This window comes from Apteryx rowi, unplaced genomic scaffold (genome assembly GCF_003343035.1).
Source record: "Apteryx rowi isolate R43461 unplaced genomic scaffold, aptRow1 scaffold_279, whole genome shotgun sequence".
Taxonomy (NCBI): domain Eukaryota; kingdom Metazoa; phylum Chordata; class Aves; order Apterygiformes; family Apterygidae; genus Apteryx; species Apteryx rowi.
Genome location: NW_020449185.1, coordinates 124,171 through 143,673, shown reverse-complemented (window position 1 = coordinate 143,673; position 19,503 = coordinate 124,171). Strand labels below are relative to the sequence as shown.

The 19,503-nt window shown below is 37.2% G+C and overlaps 1 protein-coding gene across 1 annotated transcript in view; it reads left to right on the top strand.

Moving 5' to 3' along the window:
- TM9SF3 (transmembrane 9 superfamily member 3) overlaps positions 1–19,503 on the top strand; it is a 43,665-nt gene that overhangs the window by 2,319 nt on the left and 21,843 nt on the right. Inside the window, exons 3-6 of the mRNA XM_026068696.1 lie at positions 9,360–9,482; positions 14,045–14,205; positions 17,166–17,243; positions 19,101–19,232. Of these exons, the coding sequence (XP_025924481.1) occupies positions 9,360–9,482; positions 14,045–14,205; positions 17,166–17,243; positions 19,101–19,232 (494 nt within the window). The remainder of the gene's footprint in view (positions 1–9,359; positions 9,483–14,044; positions 14,206–17,165; positions 17,244–19,100; positions 19,233–19,503) is intronic.

Sequence of the window (19,503 nt, the reverse complement as noted above, 5' to 3'; positions counted from 1 at the left end):
ACTTCTGCAAATGAAACAACCAAGCCTAGTCAGTTTAGTTGCTCCTCATTATAACCTGTATGGCACTAATGAAACTGCAAAAATCATGTTCTCTTGCTGCTTTTGGAAAAGCTTCAGGAGATGGTTCACATGGAACTGTGTAGGCCAATACTGAGGAACCCGTAATTGGAGCAGCTAAGAATTTTGGGGTCATGAGGATACAGGAAAACTCTCTTATCTTACAGTACTTGGGGGAGGATGTCAATGGATGTGGAGGATATTGATGTACTTTTTTTTTCTTACTCTGTTGGTTCTAAAAGAGGTGCCCCCTCGCTCATCGTATGCCAGTCAGGAGAAACCTGGTCTGTTTTCACTCTTGTTCCCTGCCCCTCTCCCCACTTCTGTACTATTTCAGAGATGATGTTTAACTACTTTTGTAAATATGTTTCTTGGTGTTAGGGAATGAGACTTCTACTGCAGAATTTCTCTGGAGTTTATTCATCAGTACCCAGAGTCTACCTGTCTGTAACTGGTAATTATAGGGCTTCAAATAATAACAGATTCTTTTTGTCTATATTGAATTTAACATTCGTTCATTTACTTAGTCCAATTTGGTGTCTATATATATATATTTTTTTTTTTTTTGCTTGAGGGCTACCAGTACTTAATTGCATGAAGAATTTAAAAATAGTATCTCGTTTGAGCATTTGCTGTCAGATGGAACTTAGTTTCTGTAAGTTATTAAAATTTAACAAAAATTGGACATCTCTGAAATAAGAGACTTGGTTATGCTTTTGTTATAAGCAGGATAAATGAAATATTTGTTAAAACCATAAATTCTTCATAAAATTTTGAAGTTGCATCAAGGCTAGCATGTTTGTGTTAAAATGAATTTGGAGATGCCGCTTTCCTTTAAGAAGTGAACTATATTGGCACTAACACTGGGAAAAAATCCTATTACTGATTTGCAAGACTTGTCTTGTTGAAAACTTTATTGACTATGAGGGGCATAGTTTTCCGGCAAACCTCATAGAATGTGCTTGGAAACAAAGTGGAAAGAACGGAGAAGGCAAGTGGCAGAAGTTCAATGTGACTGTAAAGATTAAGCAAAACTTTTATTGTCGGACTATGATAAATATCTTATTTCTTTTACAGCCAGTTATATGTGTGGTTTAGACTTCTTTTAATTGCCACATTCCTGCAGAGAGATTGTGTGTTATTTGAGTGACAAGTGTATGCCTTAGGTGCAGCACCAGGCTGGAAAAGAGTGGAATTTTGGAGACAATGGTTATTGCTGTGAATTATGGCACTCTCTCCTTCCTTGTTCTTTCAGCATTTTAATCTCCTCTTCCCCTTCCCCCAATTTATTTCCCGAACATTAGCCACAGTAAATGTATTCCCCTACCATACCAATTTTTTGCTAGAGCAAGTCTTTCACTTTGTGAATGGGAGTACTTGAGGTGGTTGTGCTGTTCTGTAGCTGACTGCTCGTCGCTTCCAACCTGCGACTTTCTGTCCTCTCAGAACTGCCGTTTTCCTTCGTGAGGTGCAGGTGGCGACTTAGTAATCTGTTTATAATGAAAGTGTCGAGATGATATCAAGGCAAGGAAGTGGACTGGCTCAACATCAGCAGCTGGCTGAAATGCTTGAAAACGTTTCATTTTTAGAGGCACAAAAAGGCTAGAGCCTCAGCTGTATCAGAAGTACATGCAGTTGTCAGGCTGGTTTAGATCTGTGAAGCRTGTTCTTCCTCAGAGAACAGGTGAAGTAGGTAAAACTTTCAGTTTCTGTCTTTTGTCCCCTCTCATGATCACTTTATAGTTTAGTCTTATGTAGTTTATTTTTTCCAGACCATTCCCTGCTGTTTCTGAGGGAAATAATGCAGTAGAACATAGACAAATCCATTCTTCTTTGCATACCCTCTCAAGTACTCCTGTAAAAATGCTTTGATGATAGAGAAATTTGTTGCTGTTTCTGTAATTCTTTTGACTAACACTCAGGAAAAGAAATGCATAGCACCTGTTTTCTTGTGTAAAAATACATGCAACTCTGAGCCTCCAGATCTTCAGTACATAAAAATTGGCACATTCCTATTTGGTTAAGAGAAGTCTTTTGCAATTCAGAACTGTTGGAAGACAAAGCAATTTCCAGACTAACAAGAATTAAGAAAAGAAAAAGTGCTGTGGTTACTGTTCCTTGTGTGACTGTTTTGGTTTGATTATATCCCTGCCAGATCAGTATACTTGTGTCTTTTGTAGTTCTTAATGGGTAAACCTGTTTCCCTTAAGTTATGTTTTGCTTTGAGTTGAGGAGCTTCAAGTTGTGGTTCACAAATGTTTGTGGTGAYGGTTTGTCACACAAAACTTTAGATTTTCTGTTTTACAAATGATTTTTGTTGTGACAGCTGAGTGCAGTTTGTCCAGGGCTTGAGGTCTAGTCTGCCCATATTTTACAGGTGCCTTTTTGTACCTCTAATTGCTTTGCCGGTGCATACCAGATACCTAGTTGCTATGCTGGGGCGTATTCTTCCAAACAGACTGCACATGCTATCAATCAAAATAGTCTTTGTATGGGTACAGAGAGTAGAGATTTCCGAAAGAATCAGGTGTCTAGGACGTGTCAATTTTTAAGTGATGGAAGTGTTAATACATTTCCCAATACACAATATCAAGGTTTTTAATTCTTTTGAAAGTATTAGGCTGAATTTTGCCTGGTCCATTACTGCTCTGAAACCTGTGTACTAATGGCCCTAGAGAAGGATGTTATATCCAGTCTTTAGCATGTTGTTTCCTGTGTGGGAGTTACCAAGGGAACTGGAGGCAGATCTGTGCAAGCTGCAGTGTCCCCTCTCCTTTATGGTTAGTGGGGAGGGGTGCAAAAAATCATGCCATTGCAGTACGGGATCATTGTGTGGAGAAAGTAGTAGTCCAGTTCCTTCATGGGTAAGCCTGCGTTACGACAGCGTTGGTGGAAGTACTTGGCTTAATTTTGTACCTGTCTGCATGAACTAAAAGCTAAAAATGATACAGGAATTCCCATGGTTTCTAATTTTAGTGTTTTTGTCAGTTAAAAAAAATTGTAGCCCAGGGGAATGAATACTGTTGTTATCAAGAGCACTGTGAATTAGTAAGCTAGTGAAGCTTTGCATGTAAGGTATTTGAAAGTAATGTACTGTTTTATAGTTAGATAAATACGAAGTTCTGCTTTTTCTTAAAACAGCATAGATGCCACTGTTGAGAGAGTTCATGTTGGTTAAGCCGTTACTTTCCTTCAAGTCATAATATGTAACTTGCTTCCTACCCCTGGAATATGTGAAGGTGCCTGACCTGTAGCTCATGAAGTTAGCTAAGGTGGTAAGAACCACACTGGAGCACGGAATGAGCATGCAAGGGGAATGTACTGTCCTCCGAGCACCAAGGAGGCACTTTGACTTGTTTGCTGTACTGCGAAAGAAAATAATAGAGCTTACAAAATTACCTATTGCAGTCCCTCCCTGGAGAAGCATTAAGATGTGATTTTTCTTGTTTGTTTCTGGAGGTGAAGTCACATCTATCTTAGTCTGCTTTGGGTCAGATTTAAGTAATGTTCTTGAACTTAAATCAGGAATAATTGCAAGATGGCATATCTGTAACCTGAACAGAGATTTTTGGGGGGATCTAGAATGTCTAAATGAGCACATCATCTAGAGGAAATACTTGAGATCCCAAACAAAATAAATGAAATAATGTGTATTTAGTAGTTTTGGCTTTCATATGGTAGGGATAGTGAAACTGATAGGTTTGTGAACCAAGCGCGTACATCTTATACTACCCATTAGTGTCTTCCTCTTCACCTGTGTTCTTTGTTGCTTTTTTTTTTTTTTTAATTAAGATATTGGTACTCCTTGATGTAGATTGTTGATCAGTACTGGTCCAGCAGTGAATTTAATTCTTAATGGAAGCTGGTGCAGGTCTGATATTTTCTAGAAAGCAGATGGTGCATAGTAGCTGGTTGATGACTAAATATGTGTCCATGAACTGGGAAGCTGTCCACGTGTGTTTCTAATTTGTCCYTTACAATCTGTGTCCTGATGATAAAAGATGGCAGACAACAATCTCCTTGCTGCTAGCTGGTTTCCAGCAGCTTCTGCATCAGGAGGTGATTGAGTACTTCTAGCACTGGATCTATGAAATGAACTTTGAAAGTGGCTCAACTCTGTTTTACTGTGTTTGACCTGATATTAAAGGTATTAAAATATCCTTTTTTCAAATTTCAACACAACAAGCATAAATTAAATGTAGCAATAGTTATTAGTACTTATTTAATATAAGACTATGTAAAATTTGTTGAAATCCAAGTCATCTTAGTTATATGGTTTCTTTAGAGTAAAAACACAGAACAAAAGTTTGCTACCTGAGATTTTTTTTTTTTTTTTTTTTTACAGGTTTAGAAGTTATCATAAAACCAGCACAATTTATATCCCCTGCATATGGGAAAATTTAAGTTTCATAGACCAGCCATCAAGATTTAGAATTTATATAAACACTTCTCAGACTGTTTCTTTTCTGATTTGTTTGTTTAAATGTTGGCTTTTTGGTGACATTTTAATGGTAGGTTTTGTTCTTGACTGAAGTGGTGGTGTTCACTGTTTTGGGGGGAGGGGTTGTTTTTGTTTTACAATGTAGTTGACTTAAATTGCAGAAATTGAATTTTTTTAAAGGCTAGATTTTATCTTGTTGTTGTGATTGATCCATCCCAGTTTCCTCCCCCCTCCCCCACCAGTGGCTCAGAAATTGCTGCAGTGAAATTGAAATTGAAACAAAGTTATTGGTGATTTTTTTTCTCTAATTTTTGTTTCTTAAATGGAAACTTGTATTTTACATTGTTTTGAAGTAAAGGGCATATTTTCAAGGAATGCTGAATATCTAATATCTGCAGCTGAAATAATTAAGAACCAATCAAGTACCTTTTGATAAACTTCTAGATACTTAAATATGCAATGAAGAACCTAACTATAGGGAGCTCATATGCAAAAGGTTGGCATGACCATCTGAAAGACTTGTGCAGATTTCCTTTATGAATATGTAAACCAGATCTAAGTTCTGAGTTAACAGACTCATGTCTTTCCTAAAGTGTTTGGGGCTAACAGCTACAGATACTTTTCCTCTTTAAATTGGTGTTTTAAGAATTTGTCAAACTGAATTAGTTTCCGAATTTGTACTCTGTTTTTTATCCTTTGGAATGAGGAAAGGGGGATTAGATGCTACTTCTGTGCTTATAGAAGTTGCTAGACTGACTGACTATCCCTGCAAAAATACTGCAGTCAGGGCAAACACAGATTGAGCTCAGGAATTCTTTCTCTCTCTATATATATACTCTCTCTATATATACATATACTTTCTCTCTCTCTCTCTGTGTGTGTGTGTGTGTGTGTGTGTGTAAATTGTTCTAACAGATTAGCTTCTGCAGTTTAAAAAAAAAAAAAAATTCCCTTCTGGCAGTTTAATCAGTGGAGCTTGCCTGTGTTTCTGAAATAGGGTAAGAACCTACAAAATTATGACTTTGTAGAAATTTATCTTGCCAAAAATGGAGCTCTGTGCTTGGATGCTTGTTGTGGTGACTGGTGGGACAAATCTGCAATATATTCATGAACCCATGAAGTAGTGTTTCCAGTTGAGTTTTAAAAACATGTTGTGTGAAAGGATACCTGTGACCCTATAGGATAGCTGCATTTCCCATTTGTTATGACTATGGACAGTGTTGTTATTATATCACGGGTCTCAAACCTGTAAAAATACCTTTGTGAAGAAGTTAGGGAATTATTAATATACTCTTATAACTTTAGGTTTTATTTGGCTTAATTCTCTTGACAAGCTAAATCTATAATAATGATGCTTTCATGTAATATGTCACGTTCTTTATTCAAGCATTTGTATTGACATCCTGTGAGTGTTGCACCTAAGTCCTAGTGAATGATTAAGCACGTTGAACATTGGCATCATAGCAACTTCAGTGAGAGAATGATTTTTTGACATTGCCATTAGTACAATACCAATTAGAGAAGATGAATTTGAAAGGAAAAAGGAAACTCCTTGTGTAAGACTTCTGCAGTGCTTCTAGAAAATGTGACAGCCATTCAGACTGATGCTGCATGTCATACTAAGAGATGGGCAGATACCGTAATGAGGGATGTGGTTTATATATCTGAGTAAAATCAAGCTGATCTAACTGTTCATAGGAAGTTCAAAATCTGGCATAATTGCATCTCCTTTTGTAATGAGTCTCATGTTCATGCTATTTTAAAACTTTCTTAATGTGCTACTGATGTTACTGAGGCTATGTTATATACCAGACATTGCCTCTTCAGCGTTAAGTGATGCAGACACTCCACAGTATGTATTTCTAACTCCACCCACCTTACTTTTTATCCAGGTTATGGTCATGTCTAAAACATGCAAAATTTCAGATCTAGTAATGCTGTAATGAAGTACAGTCTCCAGCTTCCCCAGCCAATGAATGCTGTTCTAAGCTACTTTCACTCAATCAGTTAACACAACAGACTTGAGCTTAACCAGCTAATAAGAATTTCTGCCCTGTAACTAAACCACGGCTTCAGCATTGCCAGTGGCTAGAGGAAGGAGCACTTCTCTTTGTTCCCCTTGCCCGAGRTCCTGGCTGACCTGTTTGTGGTGTAGAATGGCTATGGGTGAAATCATGTAAATTAAGTAAAATCATGCTTTGAGTTTACTGGCTTTTTGTGTATATGCACTTGAGTGACTTTTACTCAGTTGATCATGATATTGTGAGGTCTTGTGATGTTCTGAATGCCAAAAGTAAAATCCATAAAAATGGATGAAGGCAGCTTGTGGTGGCATGCAGCAATCTGCAGCCTGACTCAGACATGACGGCAGTTGTGCCCCTTCAAATAGTTTTTCAAAGTCTCTTTTTTTATAGCAGCAAGAGCCAGCGCTTACATCCTGCAGCATTAGATGCAGAATGGCTTGTTTCAGTTAGCGAAAAAAGCAAATTCCAGGGGTCTGAAAACCCAYGGAGGTACTTGGAAACCAGTTATAGTCTAATAACAAATTTGTTTTAGATAAATACAAACAAAGGCTGCTCTATTCTGAGTAAAATGGGAAAGGGTCTCTAAATGGAGAATATTTGTGTGGTTTGAGTGATTTTCCTTTTAGTAGAAGCACTTGCTCCTATCCCTGTGTTGTCCCTCAGTTGTGCTCGTACTGCTGTTTGTGTAGCTGCATAGTAAACAAGTCAGGAGAGATCCAGTGAAAACTGACCTGGCAGCCCATGTCGTTGCCTCCCTCCAGACCAGACTTTTGTGCTGTGCCAGAATATAATGCTTCATTTAACAGATTCTACAAGGTTATCTTCTTTCTTTTACTACTATTTTAGTTCACAATATATTTATTTAGCTTGACCTCTGTGTGTTGAAGCATCCTTCACGAGTAAACGTCTTAATGTTAGAAAGGCATTATTCGTTATTTGAGTATAGTATGAAACTGGCAAAGAATGGTAATGAAGTGCCAAGTATTTGGGAAAGAGTTAATTCCCTGCTTAGCAACAAATCCAGAAGGCAGGGGCTTCAGTTGCCTTTTTTTTTCCTTCTTTTTTTTTTTTAATTAATGCCAAGATGATTCAAATCTGTTAAGGCGAGAAAGTAGAGGCATTTCTTGTGAGCATACTCCAGAACATATAGGATCCAGTTCAGCRCAGGCATGAATGGATGCAACTGAGGCCTGGGTTTGTAAGTATTTGTTTCAATGGTGGTGCCAACTTTATTGCCTTTCATCTCTTGACTGGACCAGTACAGATCTTGAAAATGTAGTCTGTGGTCTAATTGCCTTCTCAGGACCCTTCAGGATATTGACTTGAATGGTTTTGGTTTTTCTCTCTTCCCAGACTCCAAGTGACTTCAGAACAGCAAAATGTTTATTGCCTAGGAAGTCAATCTGGAAAATGATTTTTTTATTTTTTATTCTTTTTTAGTGAAAATGAAGCTTAGTGTGCTTTCATTAGGTCTTCAAGGGGGGGGGAAAAAAAAAGAAATTGAAGTTTTTTGTAGGAAATAAGAGATGCATCCACTCTAGGGCTATAGGAAATCACTCCAGCTATGCAAGACTGCTTTTGATGGGTTTCCTACTCTCTTGCTTCACTGGGCTCTATTTTAGTTTTGCTTAACCAGAGATTGTGTGCATATTTTCATGTTGAGGAAAAAAAAAAGTTATCAGAAAGAGAATGTTTTGTGTTRGAAATGTTCTGCTTACCTGTGCTTTTTCTCTGCAGGCCATTTCATTTTCTTTTTAAGCTTTAGAATTATATTAATGTGTAGAAAAAGTTCAAGTAAGCTGAATTTGGGCACAAATTGGAGCTGTACRTGGAGCACAAATTAATGCTGTCTACTAGAAATGAGTCGCAGTTCTCGGTGATGATAAATAGGAATAGGGAAGGAGAAGGTGGATTTTTTTTGTGTTCACTTTACTCGTTGTTTGGAGACTGAAAACATTCACTCATTAAGTGGATTTTTTTTATCTAAAGCTATTGCTGCTCTTTTTATTTATTTTTTTCAYATGTGTCCTTTTGTCTTGTTTCATTTGAAAAGGAAACATAAGGCAATGAAATTGGGTACGAATACATGTCTGCTAACTGCATTACTTATGAGTTGTTGATGGGGGAAAAATAGCTGTCTGGCTTGAAGAGGCAGATTTATTTTATTTTCAAATGCAGCCTTTTGTGCCTTCTTTGCATTGTTCCTACTTCTGTCTTCCTTCTTTGTTCTGTATGTTTTGTTTCCTCCTTTATGCTTGTTTCTTGAGAATTGCTCAGAACTTTAAAAAGTGGGGTTTTGGTTTGTTTTTTAAGGAGAATAGTATTCCTGTTGACAACAGGGACAGTCAGTGAGCCTGGAAATACTAAGATGGAGAGTTAATATCATATGCAATTTTATATATTTTGCTAATAATTTCATACCTCTTGTCAACATAAGAGTTCTCATGGTCTGCAAATGTTTCTAAGAGCGGATGGGCTTYGCAAACAGCTGCTAGTATCAGCTTGTCACTGACTTTAAATGGGTCCTCACTTAGGCTGTCCAGATAAAGCTACCTTCAGCAAATGGATCTTAAACTTCTGTGGGTGGAGTAGCAAAAGGATACTTTGAAGCCCTTCCTGTCAAGTACCTGGGAAGTTTCTGCATACCGGAGGGCAGAATTACAGGAACAATAAGTTGCTGTAGTGGTTCCTTTCCAGAGTGTCCCTTTCTGTTACCTACTTGAAGATGTAGATCCAAGAGGGGTTAAAGACTCCAGAAATGTATGCTACCCCTTAGTTTGTGTTCATTTAGAGCCGACTCATTAATAAATGATTAACAGTGCTTTAATTTCTTGCAGACGATGTAATGCAGACCACTTACTGTGAAGTTGACTTGGACAAAGGAAGAAGAGACGCATTTGTGTACGCTATCAAAAATCACTATTGGTACCAGATGTATATCGATGACTTGCCGATATGGGGTGAGTGATGGTGCACGTTAACAACTTGACTGATCACAAATCACAGGGGTGGCCRTGCTTATGGTTTCATGAATTCACTTCATTTAATGACTACACTTCCTTAGAAGAATCTTAAAAGTATGTATGTGGAACTTATGTAAGCAAATAATAGAAATAACTTGAAGGATTATTGTGTTGAAAGAACAGTTGGATGACTTGTACTACTGAAATACAAAAACAGAGAAAACCTTTTTTGTTTCTCAAGGATTGATTTTAATAATACTAAGTTCTTAGGGTTAAATTATTCTTTTAAATGTTCAAGTAAGTGATAATTAGGTACAGGAGGTCAGATATAAGGTCTATGTTAATGTGTTCATGACTAAAATCTTGGTAAGCCTCTTTCATTGTTTCAGCTTTACAATGCTAGTTTTTGAGTTTATTAATAACACAAAGGCCTTCTGATTTACTTTTATGGTAACTCAGTGTCTTTTAATGTTTCTGCATGTATAGTCTGTCATTTTACCCAGTAGTTTTATTTTACTTATTCCTATACAGTTCTTAAAATTACTTTAGAAATTTGCTCTTGCTGAGTATTACTAATCTGATCTAAAAATGCTTGTATTTTGAATCAAAAATGTCCTTATCACAGTAGTCCTCTATCCTCTCTGTGGCTTTTGTCACTCCTTTGTACCCTGTAATCGTATATCTAATATGAATGTTCCGCAGATTGCACTTCGGGCTGATACTAAACAAACCCCTCAGATCCTAACCTCTCTGTTGTAGAACTAGGTGCAAATTGAAAGGAAAGGAACAGCGCCACAAAATCTTGTGTTCATATAAGCTCTTTGCCTGTGTTCTGAGAAAGAGGTATAAAACCCCAAATACACAAAACCCCAGAATATCTACAAAATTACAGTTCAAGCCACTTGCCAGGAGTCCTTTGATACGTAATATGCTGAATGATGCTGCCCATCACTCTTTCATTCTGACAGAATTTTTTTTACCTCTTTCTTATAATTTTAGCTGTTCTTGGAAAGTAACTTGCTGCTGAAAGATGAACCTCAGCCAGAAATGAGCTGTTGGGTTGTATCTGTTAGGAAGGAAGGCTCTTGCTTCCTTATTTTTTCTTTGTTTTACATATCTGTTTTCAAGGAATATGTTATAATGTTTGGTGGGAGAAGTACGCTTGTATTGCATTAGTTTTTATTAGTTGATTTGTTTAGTGTGCATAACAGCTTTGTGGCAGAGCTGGGAGTAGACCCTATTTCATCTGTGTGRCCTTTACTATACTACTACTGCAAATGCTGATAGGCTTTTTGAAAGCATCCATGAGTGACAGTTATTGCTACAATTTTTTTTATGCTTTTGGCCTCTCAGAGAAAGACCCATGAGTAATTTTTCTACACTAGCAGCAGCTATGTAGCCTTTAGACTGCACAAGGTCGATGCATGCTTAGTTGACTACTTCAGTATCCTGTCTGTGCTAGTTAGTACTGGAGATTCTTTACAACTGATTTTTCTAATCTCRTTTGGGAAGATTTTGTGTCTCACCTCAAATACTGAAGAACAGATTTAATTACTGAATCTTTTACCCATTGACTACCTTTTATGCTCTGGGCTGAAAAATCAGTTTTACTGTGATTCTGTTGTCTTTAATGTTCTCCAGTAGTGTGCTTTGTATGCACGAGAAGTCATTCCTAGAGCTGACAAACATGTAGACTCTGTATCTGTTCTGTGTGGCATAAGAAGCCGGTTTTGTTTGGAACCAGGACCTTGTGTTCTGATAATTAATAGATGAATGTGGCATCTAAAGTACTGGTAATAGATGCAAAAATATAATCTTTGACATCACATATAGAAGCAAGTAGTGCTGATGATTTTGCTCTATGACTCCTGAGGGCTAGTTAGAACTAAAGGGACTGCAGGTTGGTCAGTGCACATTAGCCTGGATTTTATGCCACAACATCCACCAGTTCTTGATGAAGGACTGGGAGTGGAGTGGATGTACCCGAGCCAATCAGAAGTGTTTATCTGCATGTCAGAACTTTGAGCTGTGGGTTCAATTACAGTTTGGAAGATGATGGCAATGGCTTATCTGTGTCAGTCCTCGTTTGGCTGCATCTCTGTTCAGCAGCAGGAGTGTTTTGGTCTGAGCGCTGCCTAAAATTTGATTCTGAGATTTGCTGCTCCCTGAACATTTTCTGTTGTAAGTAATTCTGTATAAGAACAGTATGAGTGATGTGGTTGACATGGCTCCTCCAACTTGTTAGTATTTTTGACTTTATTATATAACCTTGTTTAGTACCAGCTAATGTGGTAGAAATACTAGTGAAAACTGGTGTCTTCTGCATGATGTACTGTTGCATAGTCATTAATGTCACTAACTGTAATGAAAAATATTAGGACTTCCTAAAATACAGAGGGATAAGAACTTTAGTAATAATGATAGTGTACCTGACTTTGAATACTGAGAAGTTGTTTGTGATGTTCAAGATGATGTCCAGAACTGCTTACCTTCAGTTACCATAAAAGGTGTCTTGTATTGAATTGTTCTTTTCATTATTATGTGTAAGTTGTCATACTGATTCACTTCATTTGGGTTATCTGTCCGCTAGCAAGCACACTAGCAAGCGTATAATATATGTACCATGTCATCTAATCCACCTTTTTTTTTTTAAATTTTTTTTATTGTTGGTTTGTATTTCATAGCTGGATAAACTAAAACTTTGTCCCTAAATGGATAAAGTCCTCTTTTGTGTTATCAAAAGAAAGCAGGTATTCTCTGCAAGAAAAGGATTCAGATGGTGTTACTGTTTGCTGAGAACTCTAGGCAACTTGTGCTTAGTTTTTTTCTTAAAAGCAGACCACTTCTCTCGATAACTGGTAACTGATCTTGAGGACTCATACGGATGGATTTGTGGCACTGCTCCTCTTGTCTGGCAAACTTCAGTTATGTTCATGTTTTATGTTCTTTGTGGCTTTCCACCAGGGTATGGCTTACTAAAATGTTACAGTCAAATGACATGCATGCAACCATTAATATTTGAAATTCTCCTTAGGAATTCCTCAAAATATCCAGTAATGAGTGCTCTACTTTCAGTAAAGTCCAGGCGTAAAATACCTATTTTGACTGTTAATAAGTAAAAGTAATGACTTCAAACTGCTGTTGGAAGGATTGCACTTTATTTCCTGAGCTTAAAAAGGCAAGCAAATCTGTTTAAGTGCATTCAGGTAAAATGATTCCATTTTTGTTTTTCTCCAGAATTGCTAGTCCACAGCGAAGTGTTTAGGCTTGACCGTCTTTGTTTTAGCACATTAAGTATATGGAACATTGCTTTAATTCACTCTTTTGGGTAGTGATTGATCAGAATGCCCTTTAAGCAGTGTAGAAGTCTGGATTGCCATCGTGTTGGCTAACACCATGGGAACAGATGGTAGGCCAGCTGCTAGGCTGCACGGCAGAGCCACGGACTGGCAACTTTCTCTCCTGCTTGGAGGATTGCATAAGGCAGTTCTGACAGATGAACGTGGCTAAAAAAAAGTGACCAAAAAATACCTCCTTGAAAATTAAAAAGCACAGATARTACATCAGTGTTTCCTTCCCATACCTGCTCCTTTGTGGTACCCTCTTTCATGTCCTTCACCTGCTTGTTCTCCTTCCACCATCTTTGCATATTATGGGTCCTGCTTTAATAGTGGCTTTCCATCTTGCGAGCCATCACTGTGTGATGGTCTTGACATAACAAAAGATAATGCTGGTGGCCTGTGAACTCTGACTGCTACACTTGGTTTCTTCCCCTGTCTCCCCCCGCCACATACTACATTATCTGGAATTTTTCTGTAGCTTAAACATAAACATTTTTCAGTAAGTTATTAAAAAGTAAGAATTTAATCATGAGCTAATTCTGAGTTCAGTTAACTGAACTCTGATGCTCCAGGAGCATCTGAGCAGTTTCCCGTCATGGATGTAGTCAGCATCCTCATGTACATAATATCTTTCTGAATTTTTTAGTAAAAGAAACGCATAGAGTGGTTGAGAACTATGTATGATTCTTGGCAAGCATCATAAACACATGAGCAAATGAGAGCGAAAAGTGTGGTCTTGGGGAATCAACTAATGTGGAATACAGAATGAAAGTGAATAGTTTTGAAGAGGAAGAAAAATGAGTGAAGGGATAATAGATGGAACAAGGAGATGGAAAAATATGGAGGTCAGGGGCTAAGAGTTCATAGAATTTAAATCTGTATTTGGCTAGTTGGTTGTCTGATACAAAATTTATATGAAATTAGACAAAATATTGTTACTTCTGCTTCTTCCAAAGCATTAGTGGCTGCATCCTTTTTTTTTTTGATGACATTACAGAATGCTTCTTGCAGATACCTATGGATTAAAGGTGTAGTCTAGGTATCATAGTTGAAAAGAACGTGAAGTCTGCTGTGTTCTCTTCTACTATAGCTATGTTGCTTTTTTAGCTGCTAAAACTGTTGTAAAATAAGCATATTTTTTAAAATGATCACAGAATATTTGAAAAGCATGCCTGCAACTGATGCTTACGTTTTAAACATGATTTATTTTCTGTATAGGTATTGTTGGAGAAGCAGATGAAAATGGGGAAGATTATTATCTTTGGACTTACAAAAAACTTGAAATTGGTTACAATGGAAATAGAATTGTGGATGTGAACCTGACCAGTGAAGGAAAGGTGAAATTGGTACCAAATACAAAAATCCAGATGTCATATTCAGTAAGTAATTTGGTGATGTGTGTAGTGTAATAAGCAGCTCTACATGGTAAAATATCTCAAAAATAGTTAGACTTGTATATTCTGTCTATGAATTGATATGTCAGGGTATATTAGAGGAAGATGCCTCCTCACTCTTTCAAAAATTTTCTCATTACTGGGTTGCTAGGTTTATCAGGAGTAAATGTAAAATGATTATTTTTGAAACACTTCAAACAAACTGGAGCTTCTACAATCTACAGAGAAATGTTTAKTTAGGAAAAGAAGATATCTAAAAAGGTATGGAGGCTAGAAGTATCGAGGTCCCCACAGTAACTGGATGTTTTCTCAATCTTCAGAGCAGTGACGTTTGCATCATAGATAACATAGCAGATGGTATCACTTCCCCCCACTCCCTCCTTGATTTGAACTGGAACAAGGAGCAAAACCCGCTGTAAGCCTTTGTACTTTGCAGTCTGTTAGTATTAATATTTATTTTGTTTTTGCAATTCCAGTAGAAAATTGTCTTATTTATATAGCTTTATTTATAAGATTTTCTCTGAAGTCTTCTGCTTTTATGTTGAATTGCTATGATAAAATGTAATAAACACATCTGTTAATGTGGGATGTTGGATTGTTACTATTTTTAACCTCCTATTTATTTTTGTTATTACCTTCATGTAACAGATCATTTCTCATATGTTTACAAGGCTTGTATACACACCCTAGTTCTTAATCCATTGGTTTTCTTACAATCTGTTAGGAGTAGGTGTCAGCATAAGACTTTATTTCAGACGATATTCTTGTCACCATTATCTGTCTTATGCTGAGTAAGTCATAAGGTTTGAAGTGCAGGTAGCTGTTTTCATCTGTGCTTTCTAGAATTATGTTTACACTACTCTCCCTATTTCTACTGCAAAAATGGTAGTGGCACTTGTTTTGTTTTTCTATTTCAAATCCCACCAGCATTGTGGAGTCCATTTGCTCTGTGTATTTTGCRGTGGACAGTACTGAGTAGCTGTAAGAAATTAACGTTAGATATTCCCTTTAAATATTTTCAGCATACAGTGCTCAAGATTTTACTTTCTATCTCTGTTGGCACCACTGGGCAGTTGCTGGGCTGATGTGTGTGTGATGTTTAATTCACAGATTGTCTCTGGTGGACTTGTTCTAAGCAGTGCTCTTAGTGGCAGATGCTCTAATTAGAAATGTGTCTGTTTAAAACAATGTTGAAAGTTATTCATGTTTTGAGCTGTTARTCTTGAACAAGCCTGTAATTTGGACTGAATAACATTAATATTACACCTAACATTGAGTGTAATATTTGAGTCTTGGGATTTTAATCTGTCTCAGGGCTATGGTGACTGATAGGAGTACTCGGTCTATGCTTAAAAGCTTTCTTCTATTCTGAGTGAGAGAGCATCCTGCTGGAAAAGATAGTTTGTGATCATGTATTTAAATAAGGTATGCCAAAGTGGGACTGCACTAGCTTCATGATAAGTAAAAGTTCTGATATTTCCTAATATTGGAATGCTTTTGAAAAATGCGGTCTCTTTTCAGTGTAGATTTTTATTTAATTTCTGAAACTGCATTTAAAAATTCAAGTGAAAGCAAACTTGCAAAAATTCTGAACTYTGTGCTACCATATTAGTACTGTATTGTTCATCAGTACTGTTACAACTTGCAAGTCCAAAGCAGTTCTCTGTGGAGCTAATGGAGTAACTGAGAGCAGTAATAAGCTGATACTACGGGAACAAATGCATACTTTTCCAGAAGATTTCAGAGTTGCTTATTGGCAATGGAAGTGTATAGATTGCAGAATCCCATGGTCTTACGGTTTTCAGGCTACAGCTTTTAGCTTGTAGCTTTTAAAATTTTAATGCCCGTCTTTTAGGGTTCAGCCCGATCCTTTTTATGCAGTTCCCTTCTAGCCAGCTTGTATCTCAGTTTATGCTCTTATCTTTCCTGTAGTGTCTGTTTAAAATCTTGTCTTTTAAATCTCCTTATTTCTTTTCATCTACCTCACTTCTGCTGGGCTGCTTCCTTTTCTTTTTCTTGGGCACTGTATTTGGACAATGTGAGTACAGATGTCACTGCATGGCAGCAAAACAGACATCAGCTGCAATGGGGGAGCAGCAGTAGAGGAAGTTACGCTCAGTCTATGAAACACTGATAATATTCTCCTTACACCCGTTTCCACACAATCGTGTTAGCATGTGGAAATGGTGAGAAAAGAGGTCTACTCACTGCTGACAAAGTGCTTGGAAAAATTCCACTGCTGTCTAGCACATCTTTCTTMAGCATATCTAGAAATACTTTATTTTCTTAACACATGTTATGAAATCTTGGACAAATTAGGCTGGATTCTTCAAAGGGCTTCTACAAGAGTGCACTATATACATTAAGCTGTCTACTCTCAATAGAAGTTCTATATGAATGCGCTTTTAAGTTTTTTGGGGGGGAGGCTGTTTGTTTTACTAAATGCACTCTTAGAAATGATGATTTAAGAAAACTCTTCACTGCACAAGCATCTGCTGTGAAAAACATCCTCCCTGAACTATTAGTTTGACAACTGAAAATGGGGTTGTTTGCTGGAGATTTTGTTTGGCACCTTCAGTAAGAGTATCAGCTCCTTCTGTAATCATGAAATGAGTTTGTTGTATTTGACAGCTGGAAGTTTGCATATTTGATTAATCTAGTAGAGACACTGACAACAGAGGAATGCAAGACTGACTTTTCCTTGTTCCTAAACATATACAGAGAGAAGATTAGATCCATGAGGCAAGGTGGCTGATGTTCATTCTGTCTGATCTGTAGATATCAGTCTTTAGGAGCATCAGTCCATTATTTTTGATAGACTTTGTATTACATTTGAAGAGAAATCTGAAGTGGATGGTATGAAAAAGTTCTGGGTGTCTGTGTGTGTGTGTGTAGCTGAGTGTGTGTAATGAATGAGTTTCAAGTGTAAACATTCTCCTCTTTAGGTGAAATGGAAAAAGTCAGATGTGAAGTTTGAAGAYCGATTTGACAAGTACCTTGACCCATCATTCTTTCAACACAGAGTATGTACTGTTCTAAGACAACCTTACAAAATGTCCCTTTGAAATGGATGCTTTAGTTCAGCATTTTTCTAGGCTGTTTCTGTTAAGTTTCTTTTGAAAAGAGTAGGGGTATTTGCAGGTGATTGGTGTCTAATTAATCTCTGCACTTTTCACTTGTCTCCTCAATTCCTTGGTGGTATTTTGTTAATTGGATTTTAAAATATTGTAATCTTTCTAATTTTGGGCTTGTAAGTTTTCCTTTTTATTGAAATAGATAGGTTCCATCATGCATTGTATTGTTAAAGTTACTGAAATCACCCATCACTTTGCTGTTTTGAATTTCAGGCCAAAAGGCAGTATACAATTTCAGGTATCAGTATTTGGGGGGGKTGTTTTGTTTTGTTTTTTTCTTCTTCTTTAAATCACTGACCTGTTGCCTGTTCTGGCAAGCCATCTTCTGCCTCTTTTCCCTTTTATACAAACTTCTGAAATGGTGTTCACATGGCACAGTCAGGGTTGGAAAACTAGCGGTTTTTGGTGTGTGTTTGTTTTTTTACTAACGTAAGCTTGAACAATTGCACCCAATCATAAAGTGAAGCTGCAAAAAGCTAAAGCATGCTGGACTCCTAAAGCTCAAAATTGCTGCATTATAAACTCCTTGAGAATTAAAAAAATAACTTAATTGCAGTAGCTCTGCAGTACTTCAATTGCAGTACAGTAAACAATGTAAAGACTTTCTGCTCAGAATCCAGGACCGCAGCAATAGTTTATGTGCATTGGCTAAATCTTAGTTGAGATGGGATAGAGCTACTAGACAATGAAAGGGCATTTAAAAAAATGATAATTCTTCTGATTAATCATTTCTGTTTATTATGCCTCACATTTTTGATCTGGTCTGTAAATCTGTGAGGTTTTCATGTCATTCAGCAACTGGCAAAGAAAAGTTCCTCTCTTTTCACTCAGTCTTGTGAAATTCAGCTCTAGTTAGTGTGGTGCAACGTGGAGCCTGCTGCTATTGCTGTTCTAGCAGTGAGCTGTTCTGGAGCAATGAGGCAGACAGCTCTGGCACTTTAGGTTTTAAGCAACACTTCTGTTGCTCAAGTAGGATGACTCCTCTTTTTTTTTTTAGTGTACTTCAGTAAATGTCTGTGTGCATGCCTCAAGCCCGCAGCAAATGCAAGGTAATTCAAGTAGATACATTTATATGCTCAGAAGCAATGGAGTTTCAGGAGCACAACTGTACTTGCTTGTTAGTGGAATAACTGTAACTGGCAATATGTATACTTCTGACSTAAGTAACTGCAGAGCAAAAAGCCTAAGCCAGTTTGTGGTAACATTTGTGATGGTTTGTACCTGTAGTTATAATCTCCTTAAGGATAGTATACTGAGCTGTATTTCTTTCTCAAATTAGAGGTACAAGATGCTGTTTGGAATTCAGTGAAAACGAGAGGATGTGCTTATCAGAGGCAAATGTTTTGGTCTTGTACAAAGCAGTGGCTCCCAACTCTTTTGGTTTTTGACTATGAGCATATCTTTTACTAGCCAAAATGCATTCTCTTTAGGAAGGCAGCCCTACATCATGTTGCTTTTCCTTTGCCCTTGGTTAAGAGAACATGTACAGACAGTTGTTTGAATTCTGCTGGTGCTTGACTAATTTATACTGTCAACAGCCAGATTTGCTCAAGACTAGGTATGCTATTTCACTGGCCTTTTTTAGTGTGACTTTGTACAAATATACTGTTACTTACAAAATGAATATATTGTTACTTAGTGCGATAACTTGGACTGACCTGCTATGGTGCTAAGTAATAATATATCCATATTGAAGCACATGAGAAATATTTACAGTTCTGAAATTTGAGTGTTTTCTCTTTGTAGATTCACTGGTTTTCAATTTTCAATTCTTTCATGATGGTGATCTTTCTGGTTGGCCTAGTGTCTATGATATTAATGAGAACTTTGCGAAAAGATTATGCAAGATACAGTAAAGAGGAAGAAATGGACGATATGGTAAGATCTCTATTCATGTGTTGATTTTTGTAAGACTTATTGTTTTCTTTTCATATGTTCATTGTGTTAGAATCTCTGAATTGCATTCTTCACTTGGACAGAAAACTGCCATATGTTTGTTTTGAAAGTGTTGCTGGATTTCTTTGTAACATAGGGCTTTCATATATGAGAATCCAAGAGTATAACTTCCTGCTAGTGTTGAACAGCAGCGTACTATGGGCTGAACTGGCACATAAAATCTGTGCCACCTGTTGTCTTTTAGGAGCCTCTT